The sequence below is a fragment of the Chenopodium album genome, chromosome 14, assembly GCF_948465745.1.
Source record: "Chenopodium album chromosome 14, dcCheAlbu1.1, whole genome shotgun sequence".
Classification (NCBI taxonomy): Eukaryota; Viridiplantae; Streptophyta; class Magnoliopsida; order Caryophyllales; family Amaranthaceae; genus Chenopodium; species Chenopodium album.
Window position 1 is genome coordinate 39,614,956 of NC_137847.1, and position 22,554 is coordinate 39,637,509.

Below are 22,554 nucleotides of genomic sequence, written 5' to 3' on the forward strand. Positions count from 1 at the left end.
GTCGATGTTTTTAGGTCTATTTCGGATCACGAGTCGGGTCATCGTCTGGTCAGGATTGTTAGATCTATGTTTATAGATGTATTAATTATCTAAAAATACTTTTTTGTATGCTTTCTTAGAATTGATTAAATTATCATTAAATAAGACAATTTGTTAGTTGAAACAAACACTACAAGAGGGGGGGTGAATTGTAGATGAGTTCCTAGTGACTACTTTTTCAAAATATAAAACAGAATATAAAGGAACTTTGCAACACACACATGATTTTACGAGGAAACCTTCCAAAGCCCAACTGGAAGTAAAATCTCGACCCTTCTAAGGGATTTCCAGATAAAAACCAATCCACTATAATAAGGCTAACACCAAGTTACAAACCTATTATATGACAGACCTTTGCTCATAAGTTCTAAATAGAACCTGCTACACAGCAGGACCCTATCCTACCCAACTCAAGTTCCAAACTTGAATTCTCTCGTACTCTCACAGTACTATTTCACAGCTTTCACACTCAAAACTATCTTACCTGTATGCAATATATTTTTCACACACACACCCAATAACCCAACCAATTACAGAAAATATAACACCTAGAATATGTTAGGCAAGCAATGCACGAAACCCGAAACAATTATGACAAGATTAAAGCTTGGAAAACTTACACAAATTAAGCTCAGAGATTTCTTCACGCAAAACTCACAAAAAACTTATGAAAATATGATCTCTACTATTTATACAAGATTAACTCATATAGCAAGTAGGGTTCTTCAAAAGATAAATAAGTTAACTTAACTAAATCACTAAATAAAGTTTTATGTAAATCTTTTAAGAGAAAATCTTTTCGGAAAATAAGATAAGATAAGTTGTAGCAAAACAAATAATATCTTTTGATAAAACCAGAATTTAAGAAACAAATTATCTTGAAAATCTTTACTTAAAATCTTTCTTTTATCTTTTTCTGTTTAATTAGATTTGCCAAATATCTTGTCATGCCTCTAATAAGTTTCGTGCATATCTACTTAACATATTTAACAATAAATCTAGAAGATAAAATCTTAACTAAATTAATATTGTTGTGCCGCTATAGACACCCAAATGTGTCTCCCCAAAACCAAACCCAGTGATGAATACCTTTTGCGTCGAATGATTATCGAACAAGGTAAATGTGTGAAAAGTCTAGTGATGAGGATGTTTTTATTAAAATATCTTTTCTTTCTGATTTCGAAAACAAATCTATTTTATGAAAACAGCCAATCCAGTTTAGTTTGGTCCACGACAAGGGTAGTTGTATGGGGCTTGTAAAGAGCTTTCCAACGATATATTATTAGCCCAATTCCGATGAATAATGAGGAAGTTATTGCCAAAATACTAAACTAGGCCCGGTTTGATCTTAACATACGGCCCAATGACCTAGGGGAGGGCCCAATGTGAATTATTATTCCTAAAGTTATTAGAATTAATGATAGAATTCTCTAGAAGGTTCTCTTTAGTCCTAATAGAATTAGAATTAATAATTATATCTTGATAAAGTTTTATTTGGAATAAAATATCATTTTATGAAAAATACGATTTCAATTTTCATACGGACTTTAAAAATCGATTTTGATTCATATGTGGACTCCGTGCTGAAAGCGCGTAGGAATTCAGGTTGTCGCCACGCGACAAGCCTTGTCGCCAAGCGACAAGGTCGGTTTTGCAGCGACAGAGTGGAGTTTTATTCCTTATGAAATTCTACCTATTTCCGGACTGTTTTCTTATAAATAGGGTCTTGAACCTCCGTTTTTATCCACCAATTCTCATCGATACACAATCAATCAACAATCATCTTTCTTTCTAAAGCTAGAAGATTTCTCTCTCTATTCTTTTTCTAAACCATCCCTCTTATAAAATTCCGCATTCACGAGATCTAGAAACACCTAGCCGAGTTCGAAGTTGCCTTCGCCCTAGACATGAAAGGTTATAATTTCTGAGGGTTTGGTCCCTAATCTCTATTTCAATTATTTGATTTGATTGTTTGATTTATATTTTCCTTGAAGTTACTAACGCGTGCATTTTGTTATTAGAAAGAGGTACGAGGCATCAAAGTATGTAATCTTATTGCTCTATTCTTGTAGAAAGCATGCTTAAATTTATTTAATTCCTAGTATCATGTTAGGATGTCTTCATTGCTTTCTAGTATCATGTTTAGGGTGCCTTTTGCACTTTTCTAATATCATGTTAGTACCATGTTAGGGCTAAAGCTTAGATTTTTATTGCTCAGTGACATGCTAGGATTTGTTATTAATCTTGTTAGTATCATGCCTAGGATCTTGCTATTAATATTATGCTTTAACATGATTATAATTATTATGATTATTATTTTTATTCATGTTGCTTGATGCTTATTTATTTTTATTGCTTGATCACGCCCTCTCTTGCAGGTTTAAAAGGAATTTGTACTTGTAATCACGCTTAATAAGATAATTAATAATCTTCTTTAGGGCTAATTTGATTATAATTCAAGTGATCGCCAATAATAGTTTTGCTTGTGCATTAAATTCAACCAACATAGATAAACAGGTTTAGGGTTAACCTATTGATTGCATGCTAGTCAGAAAACGCACATGAATACGAGAAGAATAAAGTAGAGGCCTATTTAGGGCAGGTTCAATCTCTTTTAGGTTGGATTTGTACCTTCATCCCCGAACCCTATTTGGTTCAAGACCTTTTGGAGTTGACGATATCCTGGATCGTCAAGGGGTGTAATCTTCACCTTGTGAATGGTTTACAAGCTCCTAAAACTTGTTGGTGACTCTTTTGCTCTAGCTTCCTTCCCTTTGGACGCCACCATGCTTAAGTGTATGATCACAGTGGGGCTCAAGTGTGGGATGGCTTGAAATATTCCCTACAGTTTTTGGCGACTCCACTGGGGAGGATTTCTATTTTAATTCCTGAAATTTATTTCGGCAATGATTTAGAATGAGTGGATGAGACTCGAAAAGTTCTTAGTATTTCGTGTGCGTAATTTTGATTAGCATTATTGTCATATGCATAAAAAAGGTCCTTATTGGATAGACCATCCGAAATGAGTAAAAAACATAGGATTTTTACACGTAGGAAATTTGAGAAATATCTTTCACAACTAGAATTGAAATAACGCTGTGAAATCTGGAAAATTCTAAGAGCGTAGATACCTACTGAGGCATGTAGGAACTAGCGTCTAGAAAACAGGGCTTGTCGCCTGTAAAGTGCTTCTGTCGCCTGGCGACAGGGGTACTTTTGCAGCCACAGTCCCTGCAGTCTGGCGCCAAGTTCTTCCAATACCGAGCCAGAACTCTGCCTTCTTGTTTTGACCATTTCTAGCACTGTTGGCAACGACGGGTACATCCGAGTTTGTGAACCCACCAAACCGTGGAAGCAAGTTTTTAACTTGCGGGGTCCCATCCACTCGCGCCAACCCTTCCAAAGGTAAGGCTTCCGCGCAGTGCATCCGGACTCATAACCATGGACCCTCTTTGACTGACCCATATCCTGAACTTAAGGGAACTAGAGCCATGGTTAGGTTTCAAACTCATTGCATCATATCGTGACTATTTGAACTACTTGTGCGTTCTTTGCTTGTGCATACCTTATATGTGTTAACCGTTTGTTTGACTTGTGTTTAAGTCTAAATAAACCAATTAATGACTAAAAAGGACTTTGTCTAATTAATGAATTAATTTAACTAATTAAAGACTAATAAAGAAATTAATCTAACTTAGTACGACTTTAGGCATGTCCCCTTAAAGTAAGCTTACTGGAAACAGTCCCAGATTAATGTTCCAGCAATGGCGCAGGAGTTTGGGCTGTGGCGCCAGAGTTTACTGCCTGTCGCTTGGCGACAGATTTGTCGTCTGGCGACAAGCTTTAATCTTTGGCGACAGTTCTGTTGTTCCGGCAACAGTCTAGATTCTTACTCGAGTCATCATGACGAGTCTAATTAACAGTCTTCTAATCAGTTTAATCAATTTGTTAAGTCCTTAATTGAGTCTAGGCACTTAGTCCCATGGTCATACATAAGAGTCAAAGCATGTCATGTACACTCACTAGTGTTAGCACTCACTTTATATAGTCACCATGACCATGTCTTAGGTTCATGCATGAGTCGTTTTTTTCCGTCATTTGAGTTGGGGGTACATTCTATTCCTAATTTCTTCATATCTCTCCATTCTCTACATGCTTTCCCCATGTCACAATATTTACTCTTCCTACCTTCTTCCATCTATTGCATGTTGAATAGAGTTGAGTCAATTAACAATGAATATCCCCTAATTTCCCTTTCCACAGTACTTGGTCAAGGAGAGAAGGACGATTAATCAAAGACAACACCTTTATTCAAATTCAACTTTTTGATTAGCCAATCGGTCGAAAAAGGAAAGCTAAGAAGATAATGGCAAGTCAGGAAGAAGTCAACGAACTCAAGGGACAAATGGCTAACATTGCTGAAATGTTGAAGAATCTGACTCTCCAAATCAATGACCCTGTGAGACAACAACAAATGGAGCTCATCCATGAAAATTTGAGCAAATTGTCCAATGACTATAGATTGCAGGGCATTAGTTCACAAAGGGTCTCGGTGGACAAGGATCTTCTTCTGCAAAAGTTCAATGCAACCGACATCCCGAAATTCAAGGCAATGGATAACCCTTATTTTCATTTAAGAGCTTTTGAAACTGTAATGAATATTAAGGGAATAGACAAGAAAGCTTTTCATTCTGTGTTTTCTCTATCTTTAGAAACCGTTTGTCAGCAATGGTACTTTTCTCTTGATAAAGAGAAAACCTCTAGTTGGGATTCAATTGTAAACGCTTTTATTGATAGATATAAATGCAATATTCAAGTTGAAACTGATCATAGGGAACTTGAAATACTTGAGCAGAAAGAGAATGAAGGCTTTACTTCCTTCTTTAATAAATGGAGGGAAACTTCTGCAAAGATGGTTGAGGTGCCTAGTGAGAAAGAGTCTGTGAGGATGTTCATCAAAAATTTACAAGAAAAGTATTCAAAGCATTTAAAATATCAACACAACTTGAATACTTTCAAGGCCGTCTATGACATAGGCATCGAGATCGAAGATGACCTCGCAAAACAAAAAGTTGCTAACAATAGTAACCATAGTGGCTGGAAAGGAAAGAAGAACGACAATCTTTCTTCTTCCAAAAACGCCCACTCTAGTAACAATGTTAGTACCTTTGATCTCAGTGAAGTCTTAGCCATGGATAACCAAGGATCTAAGAAACAACTAAGGAAAGACTTCACCCCCATTGGGATGAGCTATGATGCTGCTTTCGACCGACTCCATGCCAAGGGACTCATTACTCCCATTGGACCTATTCAAGATCTCGCACCTGAGAAGAGATTGCCTAGTTGGAACCCAAATTCACATTGCAAGTACCATCAAGGTAGGGGTCATACTACTGAGAGTTGTTGGAAGCTAAAAGAGGCTATCCAACATTTGATCGATAATAACAAGCTTCCCATACCTCCAGCTAGCAAGAAGAGCGAGTGATGATAAAGCATACGACACAAGACAAGAGGCGAGCTTCAACGACAAGATTTCATGACCTCTTTTTCTTTTTTCGTTTTTTCCTTTCCCCAATAAGTCTAGCATAGGCACTTTTTTACTTTTTTTTTTTCTTTAGATTTACTTTGTAGATTTTTTCTATCTCCCACTCAATAAAGTGAGCATTTTATTTCTTTCATGTGATCATTACATTGCATTGCATTCATTCATTCAAAAAAAAAAAAATAAAAAAAAAAAAAAACCATGTTGAACTAAGCATAAGGTATACCAATGATTTGAGGTACACCTTGTAGCCACATCATATCACCTTTCACCCCTCAAATACATAATCCTTTCTTGAAAAACCACTTTGAGCCTCGTCTAACGATAGACCTTTCATTTTTAACCTACATCTACCTAACCTTGGGATGGGATGGTGTGCAACTTATGCAATTTTTCAAAGAATAAAAGCTTGAGTAATTTCAAAAAATTAAAATAGCAAAAACAATACAAGTGTACAAAAGGTCAAGTGTTCCAATGTCTTTGATATGAAAGTGTCTTTGATATGAACACGTCTCAGATTACGTTTCTTATCGAGTGCTCGGTACCGTGCCTGAGAAACATGAATGCCAAGTGAGTGATAGACCGCATGATCGGGATTGCCCACGCTTATAAAAAAGAGATTTGAATTTGAAAAAATGATAAAGGAAAAAGAGAGAACAAAATATAAAGAGTTAAAACACTCAAGCATACAAATACAAAGATTCAAAAGCAAGGTTGCACACCTTGGGGGCTTATCTAAGGTCTTGAGCCTTTATCCCTTTCTTCTTCAACCTTTAGCCTAACCACGGTACAGTCGTCTGATGAGTGGCATTTATGCCACCATTTAGTGCTCATTTTATGGGTTTTCCTCCCACTTGTAGCTTGTTTGCCCCCTTTTTGTTCTTCTTTTCTTTGTTTGCCTTTCTCCTTGTTTTCTTTATTTTCGTTTTGAAGGAATCAAGGCATTGGAAGAAGAGAAATTCATCCTTATATCCCCTGTGTGCGGGTGCGCAGCACTGTGAGAACCCGCGCAGGATTGCCTCAAGAGCAGAACAGAAACAGAAGGTTTTGTGCGCCTTGTGCGCGGCTTTTGAGCGGGCGCGCAGCCCTGTGAGAACCCGCACGAGATAGCAGCAGAAGCAGAGCCAAAACAAAGAGTTTTGCGCGATGTGTGTGCGACATCTACGCGGGCGCGCAGATCTGGGTTTATCGGGGGATAGCTTCTCTTTTTCCCCGATTTCATCATCATTTTCCCGCCTCTCATACCGATTCTCACTCTCTCTCCTCAAGAACAGAAACCCTAACCTCTCAAACCCCCTCTAATCTCACCTATTACCTTGAAATTTCATCAAATCCCCTACATTCCCTCACTTTTCTCACAAATTCATCACTTTCCCCTCTCAAAATCACCCATTTTTCACCAAATTCAGGATTGCTCCTTGGTGGTCGAAGTGGTGGTGCGTGAGTGGTCGTGGTGGTCTTCATGCTCTTCAATTGTGGTATAATCCTAAACCTCGACTACTTTGTGGCTTTAATTCATTAGATAATACCATGTTTTAGGATTGTTAAGCAAGATTGAGCTTGTAAGAATTTTGTGTGATTTAGGGTAGTTTTGCTTGTAATTGTAGAATTTGATATGAATTTCTTGGTGATTTGTTGAGTATTGTTGTTGAAAATTGTTGTTTTTATGCAATTTGTCTAGCAATTACTTGATTGTGGGTATTGAGAAGTGTTGAAAGTAATTACTAGCTTGATATTGAGGATTGAGAATTGCTGATGCATGTGAAATTGAAAATTTGTGATGTTGAGAGTTTTTGATACTTGATATTGAAATTTGCTTAGTAATTGTCTTTTTCGTGATTGAGTATTGCAAATTTTGGCATTGAATATTGTTGGCGATTCTTGTGTTCTTCTTGTGCTATTTGTATCTTGGAAAGTTGTTGCTCCTAACCTCTTTTCAGATAACAAAGTCAAAGCTTCAATTGTTGTTGTTGTTGTGGGAAGAATTGGGTATTCTTGAGTGTTGGATCACTCTTTTGGTGTTCTCGGTATTTTTGGGATTGTTGAGTTAAACTTGGTGAAGATGAGTAGCAGGAGAAGGAGCAGGAAGGAGCCTAGGATAACAATTGATGAACCCCAACCCTCCTCTCAAAATCTAAACCAAGAACAAATAACTCTACCCACCTTGAAATTTGTAAACCGACACCACGCTCCCATCCATCAAACCCTCATCAAACGCAAACTAAACCCCACTCGACACTACTACCAACGCTCAATGCGTGATCTGGGTATAGATGAGGACCTTCGGTCCCTTCTTGATAACCTTGGGATGAGTGAGTTCATCCAGCACCAATACCCAACTTTCAAGGAGCCCACCTACGAGTTCATAGCCTCCTTTGAGAAGGAACCCGTTGGAAACAACGAGTTCCAAATCTCCTTCCAACTCTTCAATGCCCGCCATGTGATCTCCTTAAGGTGTCTAAATGAACTTTTGGATTTTAACCCTGACACCGATCTCCTTGCCCCATCCACCGAGCTCTTCCCCGAGTACGATGCCTTCCGTTGGTGGCGGACAATTACTGACATGGAAGAGTTTAGTACTCGGTACTCGGTGGCAAGCCAAATTATCCACCCAGTACTCCGCATCCTACACCACATCTTGGGGTTTGCGGTGTTTAGCAAACAAGATTTGAGCAAGTTCTGTCATGAAGAGCTTTTCACACTTTGGGTCGCCACAAAGGAGGAATTGAGTGGGCGGCTCAACATGGGATACTGGTTTGTGTTGTGTTGTGTTGCAATCAAGAATGGGAACAAGATGGGAGAGATTACCCTTGGTGGGATGATTACAAGGATTGCTTCGAAGCTAGGGGGTGAGTGTCTCTTCCCTTTTTGCACGAGGGTTGGAAAGGACAAAGATATGTTCGTGGACATTTCTTATATGAGGAAGTTGGTCTTCATCCAACCGACCAACGATGTGAACAACTTCCACGATTGGTGCGTTAAGCGGGTGCACCATTGCATCTTACCGTTCTCTAGCCGCACATCCTTGGAGTGGAACTCTAGGAATGTGTGGAAGATCCCTATGGACAATGGTGTCCTGCCTAACGCTCTTGGAGGTGAGCGTAATATGATTGTCCGCGAGCATCACCAACAACAACAACAACAACAACAACAACAACAATTTCAACAACAGAAGCAATTTCATCAACAACAACAAGGGTTTCAACAACAAGGATTCCAATATGGGGAGGGATCCCAACAAGGTTTGCATGTCCCCTCCTTTAGCGAGGGAGGTATGGCCTCTTCCTCTTCTTCTTTCAATCTTGAGCGTGCATTCCAAAACTTGTATATGCAAGTAAAACGGTTGACGGAGGCCGCCGATGGGTACTCGGTTTACAATGCCAACATTTATGATTGGCATGTAAACCAAGGGCATTTTGACCCACCGGTTAACTATCCGTATTTTCCGCCCTAACAGGGGCCGGTTCCTTGTCACGAGGAACCGCATGCTGACGGCACACCCCGTCAACTGGTTTGGCCCTATTGGCCCGGGCCTTCATCTCAAGGGGCCCCCCGTGTGAACTACCCCACCTCTGAGGGGTACGATTACAAGGCACCGGGGGGATGTGATTACCGAGGGGATCCCAACTACCCCATGTATACATCCGAGCCTCTTGAGATGCCCCCTCCCTTTGACCCTCTTCCAGACTATCAACAAGAGTTGTACCGGAACCGTGGTTTTCCACCGGGTTACACCGGTGGTTGGGACCCCCATGGCCCTCCTATCGACGTCGACTACGAGTGGCGTCCATATGGAGAGGGCTCTAGTTCTCACATGGAGGACTAGGGCCCTCGGGCCGAGTTTAGCCCTTCCTCCCACCCCATTTTCCACTTTGTTCAAACCGAGGACAGTTTAGAACTCTTGAGGACGTTTGAACCCCTAGTTCACGGGAAAGTGGTAAGATGGTGTTGCTCTCCGTAGTGAATAGGATTCCCTTGGTTGACATTTGCTTATTTTCATATCCCAGGTGAGCGTCAATTGTTCAAGCCTCCATCACTTTTGTTGAGCGGCATATTGGATCCTTAACTATGCGTGTCTTAATCCTTGTGTTGGTATCTAGCTCCCAAGATCGTGATCATATAACTCTAGAGGAGGAAGAGGGCATTTCTTCTCATTTTTCTTTGTTTTCCTTGTGTTTTGTTACAAATTTGGTTTTATTTTACATTCACCTTCTTGCTAGCCATGTTGAGCCTTATTTCCCCTTTCTTGGTTAAACCATATTACAAACCTAGCGGCCTATGTTCTACCAACCCTTATAGTCAGTGAAGCATCGGCTTGTGAGGTTCGAGTTTGAGAGTTTTGATTTTAAGCAAGGAAGTTGTGCAATTTGGTTCAAATAAGGTCTTGAAAGTTTATTTAAAAAAAATGAGGAAACAAAGAAAGGAAAAAGAGAAGGAAAAATTGAGATCAATGAAAAACATGCACAGAGGAGTAGTATTGTCATGTATTTTGTATTAAAGGTTGTAATTTGAGATTGGGTTAGATTCCTATGTTGTTATTGAGAGATGGCCACTCTTATGCTTCACTTAGGAGTTTCCACCAAATTTTTTAAATTGACTCCCAACCTTAACCTTTAGCCATGACATTACAACCCTAACTAAGACCCTTGGACTTTAGAGGGGCGTGGTCAAAGAACGGTGGAGGGAGATAGATTTCAACCCTATGGAGAGAGTATGCATAGTTGAGATGTCGGGATAACCTCATTGTTCCACATAGAAGTAATTTTTTTCGGTTCCCTCGAGGAATCATGAGGAGCCAACTAGGGGATGAATTGAAGCTAGCGGAGAGAACGTGGACCGTCTTGGATGGGGCTAGGGCGGAGGATGAAATCATCAGTTATCTATGCTTAGCTTTGGTTTGTCTCTTTCAACCTTGAGCATCTTAAAGTGTGTCTTCCCTCTTGAATTGAGAAAGGTAAGTATTCTTTGATTAATGTCTCTATGTTTGAGTCCAAATGGAGCATTTCTCACCATGGTACTTGATTGATTTTCTTAAACCTTGTCATGTTGTGTTTGTTATGATGTGTTGCCTTTTGCCTTGGTTTCCTTTGCTTGAGGACAAGCAAGAAGCAAGTGTGGGGGAATTTGATGAGCGGCATTTATGCCACGATTTAGTGCTCATTTTACGGGTTTTTCCTCCCACTTGTAGCTTGTTTGCCCCTTTTTGTTCTTCTTTTCTTTGTTTGCCTTTCTCCTTGTTTTCGTTTTGTAGGAATCAAGGCATTGGAAGAAGAGCAATTCATCCTCATATCCCCTGTGTGCGGGCGCGCAGCACTGTGAGAACTCGCGCAGGATTGCCTCAAGAGCAGAACAGAAATAGAAGGTTTTGTGCGCCTTATGCGTAGCTTATGCGCGGGCGCGCGCCTTTGAACTGTGCGGGTGCGCAGCCTTGTGAGAACCCGCACGAGATAGCAGCAGAAGCAGAGCCAAAACAGAGAGTTGTGCGCGCCACATGTGCGACATGTGTGCGGGCGCGCACTCATCATGCGCGAGCGCGCAGTAGCTGGGAGAAGGCGCGCATCCATGGGTCTAATTCCTCCGTACCCACAAATCTGCGGGCGCACAAGATCGGAGAGGGCACACGCATGGCAGCTGTGCGGGCGCGCAGTGTATATGCGCGGGCGCGCACCGCTGGGTTTCAGTTTTTTTTATTTTGAATTCTTGTATCTTTTTAGTGGACCTATATATATAGGCCGTAGGGTGAATTAGTGGATCATCTAGCATTATCTTAGAAACAATTAAACCCTAGAGAAAGTGTAGTATTACTCAAGTTATTTCCATGTATGCAACTTTGGCTTAAGTTTCATTTCAATCCATCAAGCAACTTTGCAAGTTTTAATCTTTCTATTATTGCCTACTTAGTAATCTCTAATCCTTTCTCTTAGTCTTGTTTATTTACACTCTAGTTGTTTATTTCTATCTATTTTGTGGATTAATATATTTTGGTATTTTCATTGTTTTTGATGATGTTTGCTTTCATGTTTATTGTGTTTTCATCTAGTTTTGTTATCATGTCTAGTCCCCCTTTTCTAGGCTAATCTCTTAGCTAGGGGAAGGGGGTGTAAAATATGTATTGAATGATGGATGAATGATGATAGTGGATTGATTACATGCCTTAAATTGATGAAAGATATGATTTTTATTGGCTTGAGATTATTGTAGTACTTTATTTGATTGCCTTCTAGTTTAAATGCATGAAAATGATTTGAACTAGATTTAGATCACCTCTATCTTAATGATTGCATGAGAATGAGTTGTTAAAATAGAGTTCCATGTATTGTGCCTCTTTATTCTTGGGTTAGCTTGTGCCTAATGGGATGCATGAAAATGATCCAAATTAGCTTAGACCACTTTCATTGGTTTGCCTAAACTATTACATGAAAATGAGTTGTTTAGGTAGAATTTTATATTCTTTGGCATGTTAATCATGATGCTTATCATTGTTTTCCTTCATTCTAATCATGTTTGAAACCCCCTAATCCCTAGCGTTGTTATTCCTTGATTTAATCACCCTTTTACTTGTTTATTTATAGTTCTAGTGTCTACATTCCAAATTCCAACAAAATATACCCCTTTCTTACTCTTGCATGGTGATTTTGACATTAAATGAGAAAACTTCCTAAGTGGATCAACCCTTGCTTGCCACTAACTAGTTTAGTGTGAAGTCTAGGTTATATAAATAGTTAATTTGATTAGGGTTGATAGTTTAACGACCTATCCTAGCCCGATCACCCTCAAAAAACCTCTTTGAGATATACACACACTTCTGCGAGGTTCGGCTAGAGCTACGTTTGGCCTGATTCCTAACGGATACGTAGGCAACCTCACATTGGGGTGCGGCCGTAATAAACATGCATTCATATTTACATTGATCATATCAAAGGATATTCAATGCTCATCCCTATTCATTTAGAGCTAGACTTGGGGGCTTGATCCTTGCATTATTAGCTTACCCAGCCTAAGAGTCACCACCATTAGACTCTTTTCAATATTTTTCCACGCACTTAGCCCTTACGGCCTAACTTTAGTGCCACTTTCGCACACTACACAGATACATGACCAAATATTCTTTCCCTTAAGAAACCCTTTGTCATGAAATCTTAACACAACGCTAAAGCATGCCTTGTCATGTCAAAATCACTCATCATTGCATCACAAAGTATGAAGTACTTAGCCTCCGTGCCTAAGTTACCCAAATACTTTCATCATTGAGTCAACAATTGAGATAGCCTATGATGAGTTAATCCTTGCACCTTGAGAGATAGTATCAAACAACGTTTGACTAAGCTCATTCAACATGCACCATCAAAAACTTCTTCCTTTTTTGCGTCTTTCTTTTTCGGGAGAAAGTCGGTACCCTCCACAAAAATGACGGAAATTTTTATTTTTCTGCATTTTGAGTCATGTACATATCAAGCTTCATGAGTCAACACAATACAATGCACACACGGGTCATGAGTCACACGTGTCATTTCACTTCGAGTCGAGTCAACCTCGAGTTAATCACCGCGAGCCAATTTTATACCTTGAGTCGTGTCAAGTCAATGAGTCAAACAACACTAAGTCTTAGGTCAACCCTAAAGAAAGATAAGCAAAGTCCTATAGTTAAATATAAATGCAGGAGCATCCCAGCAAGCAAGAACATTCTCGGATTTTTTCAAAAAACCGCGAATATGACACATGATATTCTTCCAAGATGAGAGGAGTTACATCGATCAGTAAATTAGAGATGAGGAGCTTTAATTTACAAAAGATTTGAGAAGATAACACGAGATGGGCGGTCTTCGACAGCGTTCGCTAAGATTGTGGAGGTTGTCACCAAGATTTGAGAAGATAGCACGAGATGGGCGGTCTTCGACAGCGTTCGCTAAGATTGTGGAGGTTGTCACCAAGATTTGAGAAGATAGCATGAGATGGGCGGTCTTCAACAGCATTCGCTAAGATTGTGGAGGTTGTCACCAAGATTTGAGAAGATAGAACGAGATGGGTGGTCTTCGACAGTGTTCGCTAAGATTGTGGAGGTTGTCACCAAGATTTCAGAAGATAGCACGAGATGGGCGGTCTTCAACAGCATTCGCTAAGATTGTGGAGGTTGTTACCAAGATTTGAGAAGAGCGGTTCGTGATGAGGCAGTTTTCGACGACTTTTGCTATGATTGGGAAGGTTGTCATTATGATTCAAGAAAAAAGCTCGAGATGTAGCAGCAATGATAAACGACGTTCCCTAGGATATGGAAGATGGTCACAAAAAAAAAAACTGAAGATGGCTACAAGCAGAGTTATCTTCGATCGTGTTCCCTAGGATGTGGAAGACGGTCACACAAAAAAAAACTGAAGATGGCTACAAGCAGAGTTATCTTCGATCGTGTTCCCTAGGATGTGGAAGATGGTCACAAGCGGTGAAAAATGATTACAAGCAGAGTCATCTTCGATAAAATAGGAGGCAGCTACAAGCAGAGCGGTCTTCTTCAAATGCAACAAATCGGTTACTTCAGAGACGTGTGCTCGACGGTGCAAGATACGCGTTTCTTAACTCTTTTATCTGTTTAACTAACGCTAGTTTGCAGGTATTGGCGTTACAAGAATGATTTAGGATCGCAGAACGTTCTGAATCATTCTCCGTCCCTATCGCTACTTTGACTTTCGTTTTCGAAACTTGCGTTTCTCCAAACTCAGTCAAAGTGGGGGCTTCTGTAGACAACCAAATGTGTCTCCCCAAAACCAAACCCAGTGATGAATACCTTTTGCGTCGAATGATTATCGAACGTGGTGAAAGTGTGAAAAGTCTAGTGATGAGGATGTTTTTATTAAAATATCTTTTCTTTCTGATTTCGAAAAAAACTCTATTTTATGAAAACAGCCAATCCAGTTTAGTTTGGTCCACGACAAGGGTAGTTGGATGGGGCTTGCAAAGAGCTTTCAAACGATATATTATAAGCCCAATTCCGATGAATAATGAGGAAGTTATGGCCAAAATACTAAACTAGGCCCGGTTTGATCTTTACATACGGTCCAATGATCTAGGGGAGGGCCCATGTTAATTATTATTCCTAAAGTTATTAGAATTAATGATAGAATTCTCTAGAAGGTTCTCTTTAGTCCTAATAGAATTAGAATTAATAATTATATCTTGATAAAGTTTTATTTGGAATAAAATATCATTTTATGAAAAATACGATTTCAATTTTCATGCGGACTTTAAAAATCGATTTTGATTCAGGCTGTCGCCAAACGACAGGCCTGTCGCCACGCGACAAGCCTTGTCGCTAAGCGACAGACCCTGTCGCCTAGCGACAAGGTCGGTTTTGCAGCGATAGAGTGGAGTTTTATTCCTTATCAAATTCTACCTATTTCCGGACTGTTTTCTTATAAATAGGGTCCTGAACCTCCATTTTTATTCACCAATTCTCATCGATACACAATCAATCAACAATCATCTTTCTCTCTAAAGCTAGAAGCTTTCTCTCTCTATTCTTTTTCTAAACCATCCCTCTTATAAAATTCCGCATTCACGAGATCTAGAAACACGTAGCCGAGTTCGAAGTTGCCTTCGCCCTAGACGTGAAAGGTTATAATTTCTGAGGGTTTGGTCCCTAATCTCTATTTCAATTATTTGATTTGATTGTTTGATTTATATTTTCCTTGAAGTTACTAATGCGTGTATTTTGTTATTAGAAAGAGGTACGAGGCATCAAAGTATGTAATCTTATTGCTCTATTCTTGTAGAAAGCATGTTTAAATTTATTTAATTCCTAGTATCATGTTAGGATGTCTTTATTGCTTTCTAGTATCATGTTTAGGGTGCCTTTTGCTCTTTTCTAATATCATGTTAGTACCATGTTAGGGCTAAAGCTTAGATTTTTATTACTTAGTGACATGCTAGGATTTGTTATTAATCTTGTTAGTATCATGCCTAGGATCTTGCTATTAATATTATGCTTTAACATGATTATAATTGTTATGATTATTATTTTTATTCATGTTGCTTGATGCTTATTTATTTTAATTGCTTGATCACGCCCTCTCTTGCTGGTTTAAAGGGAATTTGTACTTGTAATCACGCTTAATAAGATAATTAATAATCTTGTTTAGGGCTAATTTGATTATAATTCAAGTGATCGCCAATAATAGTTTTGCTTGTGCATTAAATTCAACCAACATAGATAAACAGGTTTAGGGTTAACCTATTTATTGCATGCTAGTCAGAAAGCGCACATGAATACGAGAAGAATAAAGTAGAGGCCTATTTAGGGCAGGTTCAATCTCTTTTAGGTTGGATTTGTACCTTCATCCCCGAACCCTATTTGGTTCATGACTTTTTGGAGTTGACGATCTCCTGGATCGTTAAGGGGTGTAATCTTCACCTTGTGAATGGTTTACAAGTTCCTAAAACTTGTTGGCGACTCTTTTTCTCTAGCTTCCTTCCCTTTGGACGCCACCATGCTTAAGTGTATGATCACAGTGGGGCTCAAGTGTGGGATGGCTTGAAATATTCCCTACAGCTGCTTTTCTGTAATACTGAATTACTTGGGCTTCACGCAGACCAAGACCAAGTTCCTGCTGTCTCTCATTCTTCAGTCTTCAACTGGAACTTCGCAGACTAAGTTCCTTCCAGAACTTACTGTCTTCAACATGCATCATCCAAGTTCCTATTAGGGAATATTCCTGTTAAGGAACTTAGTTCCTGTTAGAGAACTTTTCATCTATATTGTTTGACTTTTCTTCAAAGGTCTCTTCATGTCTTCTTAGCCTAAGTTACCCTTCCACCTCCAAGGTCAACTTCACCTGTACTAATCAAACACTTATAAACCTTTATGAATTGAGTTTGCTTTAGTTTAAGTTCATCATCATCAAAACCTTTAAGCTTCAACACAATTATATTATAAACAATTTTGTATACATCCGATTTACAATAATAGTAATGTACATCGAATGTGGCTCTTGGAATACTAAAAAAAATGATAGGATAATGTACTTTTAAGTTATTTTGAGTAATGTTTAACCTGATTTGATTTTGAAGTAAATAGACAATGGAATAATAAGTTATATAAGGGTAATGTAGTTACTTTTAGTCACTCATATTTTGTTTTTAATAATTTAAATATTGTATCCTTATCAATTTTTTTTTTTTTTTTTTTTGACAGTTGGGAAAAAAGGGATCACTCCCTAACAATCATGCAGTTGCTAGTACTTAAACAATGGAAACTAGGTAGAAGGTTCCTAAGTCTTGTAATCTTGTCACGAACATGATAGTCTCCTACTAGATCTCCCTGCAGCCAGGTACTAAGTCTTGCGTCTGGTTTGTAAACCTCTAGATGCCACACTCTTTGTCTAAGGGTTTCTGTAACTCCCTTCAGCGTAGCTTCCACACCACAGTTACTACTGTCTTCCTGCAAGTGTTCTTCCCAAAGGTCATCGCTGCCATCAGGAGAAGTCAGCTTCCAGTTCCAGATTATCTTGTTCCTGCAGTACAACTTCTGAATTTGTAAAATAAAGGGAATACACTCACTACTCCCTGCAATCAGAGTAACTTTTTCATTACATTGCTGCAACTTGCTGCTAACAGAAACCGCTCTAAATCCCGGTGGCCTGTCTTCATCTGGCTCAGCTGCATCACCACTCTCCTCACTGAAGCAATTCCTTCTATAGTTCATGGCTTTGTGTTCCTTTTTTTAATCGTGGCCCAGACATTTTGCTTATTACTTCTAAAAATCAGACTATTGCATGCCTCCCAAATACTCTCTAAGCCACTAAGGAACCAAGTGTAACTCTCATCCAGGCCACGTACCTTGTTACATAACATTCTTTGCTAGTTATGAATCCAATCTGCAATTGGAATGTTAGCCTGGTAATCAATGTTGATCCCTAAACCGTAGCCCCTCCACACATGACTAGCAAAGGAGCAATCCCGGAATAGATGCTCTAAAGTTTCCAAGTGACCTTGCTCATCAACATCTCCCCTAAAACAAAGAAGGCAGTGGTGGATTGCACCTAGTCCTCTTCTTTTCCTCTCACTCCCAATAGGTAAATCACCTTTAAAAATCTTCCAAAGCAACATTTTCTGCTTTGGATTCCCTGGGAACTTCCAGAATTTCTTCCAATTGATGTTATTTGGTGTTCTACGCTGGTTCTGAACAACACCAACCTGCTGAGGATTACCAAAAATGAATTTATAACCGCTCTTCACTGCGTAGAGGCCTCTCCTGTCCCCTTTCCAGATTATTAGATCATCAAAGCCAGGTTCCATGGGAATGATATTAGTGATTTTGGCTACTGTATCATATCAAACATCATTTGGCAGGCTTCCATATCCCACACCATTACTAGTAAGCAGGGAAGCCACATTATTATTGTTGGGAGCAAAAGGGCCATACCAGCCAGGCTCTTCCCCACGAACCCAGGGGTGGTGAATTTTAGCCGAGCACCCATCCCCAATAGACCACGAGCAGTATTTATAAAGCAACTACAGACCCCACTCAATCCCTTTCCATCCCCAAGATCCCATTCTCCTGCCACTCCAGCTATTATCAAAGAGAGATACCTTCTCAATACCATATTTAGCCCGAAAAACTTTGCTAATCAGATATTCAGTGTTCATAATAATATGCCAACCTTGTTTTTCAAGCAAGGCTTGATTAAAGAACCTTGCATCAAGGATACAAAGGCCACAATCCTCTTTAGCAGCTGTAAGATGTTTCCAATTTTTGCAGTACACCCCTTTACAGTCCTTCCTACAAAGCCACCAGAACTTGGCTATAATACTATTTATTTTTTTGAGAATTCCCATGGGGCATTTGGAAACCGATAGGACATATGTCCCAAGCTAGAGAGAACCGATTTGATAAGGGTTAACCTCCCTGCATGTGAAAGAAACATAGAGTTCCAAGCATTCAGCCTCTCTTTAACTCTATCCACCATAAATCCAAAGATACATATTTTGTGGTGCCAAAGTCAGCCGGAATGCCTAAGTAGACCCCAAAATTGCTACTCCTACTAATACCCAAAATTTCACTGAATCTATTAACTTCCTCCTCCTTTGAGTTTGGATTAGCCAGAAGAATAGATTTACTTTGATTAATAACCTGGCTCGAGGCTCTACAATAAGTGTCAAGGATGTGCTTAAGAGCAACCACATTGCTATCTTTACCTTGAAGGAAGAAAGTCGAGTCATCTGCAAAAAATAAATGGCTAATCTTGGGAGCTCTTTGAGCCACTTTAAGGCCTACAACCCTCCCTGCATTTTCTTCACACCTGATCAAACCTGACAAACCTTCCATACATAATATAAATAGGTAAGGAGACAGGGGGTCCCCTTGTCAAAGGCCACATCTTGGCCTAAAAGGCTTTTGAGCACCACCATTAATTAACACAGAGAAAGAGACAGAGCTCACACAATTCATAATGGTTTTAACCATTAAATTAGGTAACCCAAATTTACACAAAACTTTCTCTAAAAATCCCACTTGATTCTGTCATACGCCTTGCTCATATCCGTTTTAATTGCAATTTTTCCTTTTACACCTTTCTTAGTCTTTCTGATGTTTTCAAGAAGTTCATGAGCAAGCAAGATATTATCTCAAATAGCTCTACCAGGGATAAAAGCATTTTGGAATTCACTGACCAAATCATTAATCACTCTCCTAAGCGTGTTTGTGATGCATTTTGAAATTATTTTGTAAATAACATTGCACAAACCAATAGGTCTTAGTTTATCCATGGACTCTAGGTTATCACACTTTGGAATGAGCACAATATTAGTGAAGTTGAATTCTCTTAGGATGTTACCTGAAGAAAGTGTCGTTTGAGCCGCTCCAATGACACATCTTGGATCCAATTCCAGGTTTTTTGATAAAAACCCGCCGGAATCCCATCCAGCCCCGGAGCTTTCCACGGTTTCATAGCAAACACGACATTCTTGATCTCTCTTCTTGTATAAGGAGTTGAGAGCATGACTTTCTGGTCTTCGGAGAGCTTGGCCGTGATTCCCCTAGTAGCTTGATCAATTTCCTCTTTTCTGTTTGAAGCATTGGACGGAGTGCCCCTTCCATACAGATTTTAGAAGTAATCGTTTGCAATCTCTGCAATCTTCCCTTCCTCTGTGATCCAATCGCCATTATCATCTTTGATTGCTTCCAATTTATTCCTGGCTTTTCTCCCTTTGACAAAATTGAAAAAATATCTTGAGCAAGTGTCCCCGGCATAATTCCAATTGATTTTTGCTCGCTGTCTCCAGTAAAAGGCCATATTCTTCGAATACTCTCCCAATTGCTTACTTATTCGAGTGAAACCATCTGGATTACCTTCCTCTTCCAAAAGTAATTGCGCTTCCAGTAAGTCCTTTTAAAATTTATCCTACTCACCATTCCATTCATTTCTTTTGTCGAGGGACCAGCATCTGACTCCCATCTTTGTCTGATGAATCTTCCGTGCTAATTTGTACATCGGAGAACCTCTGTGAGGCTTATTCCAGTTTTCACGCGCCACCTCCTGGCATTCCGAATAGTTAAGACACCATCTTTCCAATTTGTACACACTATTTCTTTTTTTGTTTGTGGTTTGGTGGGTTTGAAAAAGAATCGGGGCATGGTCAGATAATTGGATGGGTTGATGTGTTATGATCGAGTGAAGGAAAAGGTTTAGCCACTTCGCATTGGCATATCCCTTATCAAGTCTCTCAAGAACTAGCTCCTCACCTTCCCTGCCATTTGACCAAGTGTACTTGGGTCCTTGAAAAGTTAAGTCATGGAAATTGTTTAATTCCTTCCATTCATTGAAAATACTTGCTCCCCTAATATAAGAGGGATTATGCCCATTTTTATCTAAATGTGAATCCACTTGATTAAAGTCCCACATAATTGCAATCGGTAAATTAAGTGTGGGACTAGTCCATTGGTTAAGACAATCCCAAACCCCACCACGTCGGGACATGCAAGGTTCACCGTACACCAAAATCAATCTCAATTTTCCATTAATAACATCATTGACGTTTACAACATGGAAATTGACACAAGTAAAAACTACTTCAAAAAGTTACTTGTTTTTCCATCCAAACCAAAGTCCACCACTAAGACCCCTAGAGTTAATACCCTTAAAGAAATTAAAACCTAAGCTTCTTAAACGATTAAAAACTAGATCCGAACTACTTTTAGTTTCCGATAAGAAGATAAAATCCGGACCAAAAGACCCAACAAGCCTTCTAAGTTTTGGAATTATCGGTGTTGTTGGGCTTTTAATACCCCGACAATTCCAAACTAGCCCAATCACTGTGGAAGAGGTGGTTGAATTGGGTGAACCACCGCAAGCCCATCACCTGCATAAGTTAGAGAAATGCAAGCATCAAAATTGAAAGTCGGACCTGGCCCAAGCCCATGCTTGGAAGAGGAGGGCCCGACATCTGAGGGTTCATCATGAGCAGGCCCTTTACCCTTCTTCTTTCTTCTAGACAACATGGAGTCAGCATCATCCTCGCAATCCTCTATAAATTGAACCGAAGCTAATTCGAGATCTAAGATTGCTTTTCTTTTTAAGGGACAATTTTCTAGTTTGAAGTGTCTCTTATCTTTTCCCTTCTTGAAGCGCTTGTTTTTCATTCTTTTCCCCCTCCTTTCCCTTTCACCCCATCTAGTAAAAATATCAGCACTATCAGACATAGTATCAGTTGGAGGTGCTGAATCCAACTCCATGCTTCCAGAAATTTCAATTTCCAGTCGTTCAATTTGTGGTGTAGCTTTTTGTTGTGGAACCGCTTGAGCATCAAAACTATTCTCCTCTAGCTGATCTTCTTTATCAATATCAACCTCAAACTCCCCCTCCCATGGGTTTAGTGGGTCCTCCGGGATCTGGCCAGTTGGGAAGGCAGCTTCCTCCTCCTCGCCCTGGAAGTCCATCGGCTCATACACCGGCGAGTCTGGCTCCCTAATCTTCACCGCCCTCGGGTTATTCTGATTATCGAATTCCACATAGAAACGCTGGTTCTATCTTGAGTTGTCCACCCTCCTGCCTGCGATCTCGTCGTTCAGCTCTACTCTTGATTGTATCGCCGAGCTCATAAGGACATCATACCTAATTCTTTCGATCTCAGGTCCATAGTGAGGCACCGAGTCCATCAGATCGTTGTTTATTCCTTGTTACTCTCCGGTGCCCTGCCCCTGAACCACAGCAGCAGCAGCTTGATAGGGGTTGCCTTCCCCTAAGTTCAATTCATTGGCATCTACAGCTGCGTTCGCTGCCCCTTGTTCACCTTGAGCGTCCATACCCAAGATGGTATCACCTCCACCATCCTCCACGTCCATGGCCGCCGTAGTATTTTCAGAGTGATTTTGCAGCGGTGCTGGAGGCGGCCCACCTACAGCTCCTTGAGTCACCACCTGACCAACCACGGGACCTCTGAATGGAGCACCCATACTGTTGAATTGTTATCCTGATTGGACAGTTCTGCCCCCATTCTGTATTCCAAGATCGAAGTCCACCAAAATGTCAGAAGCTCTGAAATTTGGCGATGGTGGCCTATCTGGTTCATCAACCAGCCTAACCCTTGTGGTGATGGTACGTTCCGACGAGGGAGTAGCTCTCAAGTCTAGTGTGAACATCGAGAAATCCCCCTAGTTAAGTATTCCATCATCTTGTGATCAATGTCAATTTTGATGAGATCTTCATGCCTTGTGCATCTGGTGTACTTGTGGCCAATTCTACCACACCTTGTGCAGTATTTGAACAGATTTTCGTACCTCAATTGAATCCAGATGATAGCATCATCATCAAGCTTCAGAAAGAAACCCGGGATTAGAGGTTCTCCCAAGTTTATCATCACATTGATCCGTAATTTGGTTCGAAATCAATTTCAAAAGGCATTCCTAGCATCTCCCCTACGGTTTTAGCCATGTGTGAATTGAGGTATTCATGGAAGCCCGCAGATTCTAACCCATAATTTTGCTC

The 22,554-nt window shown here is 39.9% G+C and overlaps 1 protein-coding gene across 1 annotated transcript; it reads right to left on the reverse strand.

The window, feature by feature from the left end:
• Window positions 1–17,428: 17,428 nt before the first annotated feature.
• On the reverse strand, window positions 17,429–19,733 carry LOC145578041 (uncharacterized). Its single transcript, XM_081635444.1, has 5 exons — window positions 19,670–19,733; window positions 18,535–18,880; window positions 18,264–18,350; window positions 17,994–18,160; window positions 17,429–17,892 (listed from the first exon to the last, which is right to left on the reverse strand). Exons 1-5 carry the CDS (start codon window positions 19,731–19,733, stop codon window positions 17,429–17,431), a joined length of 1,128 nt encoding a protein of 375 aa, XP_081491570.1.
• Between the last annotated feature and the right edge of the window lie 2,821 nt (window positions 19,734–22,554).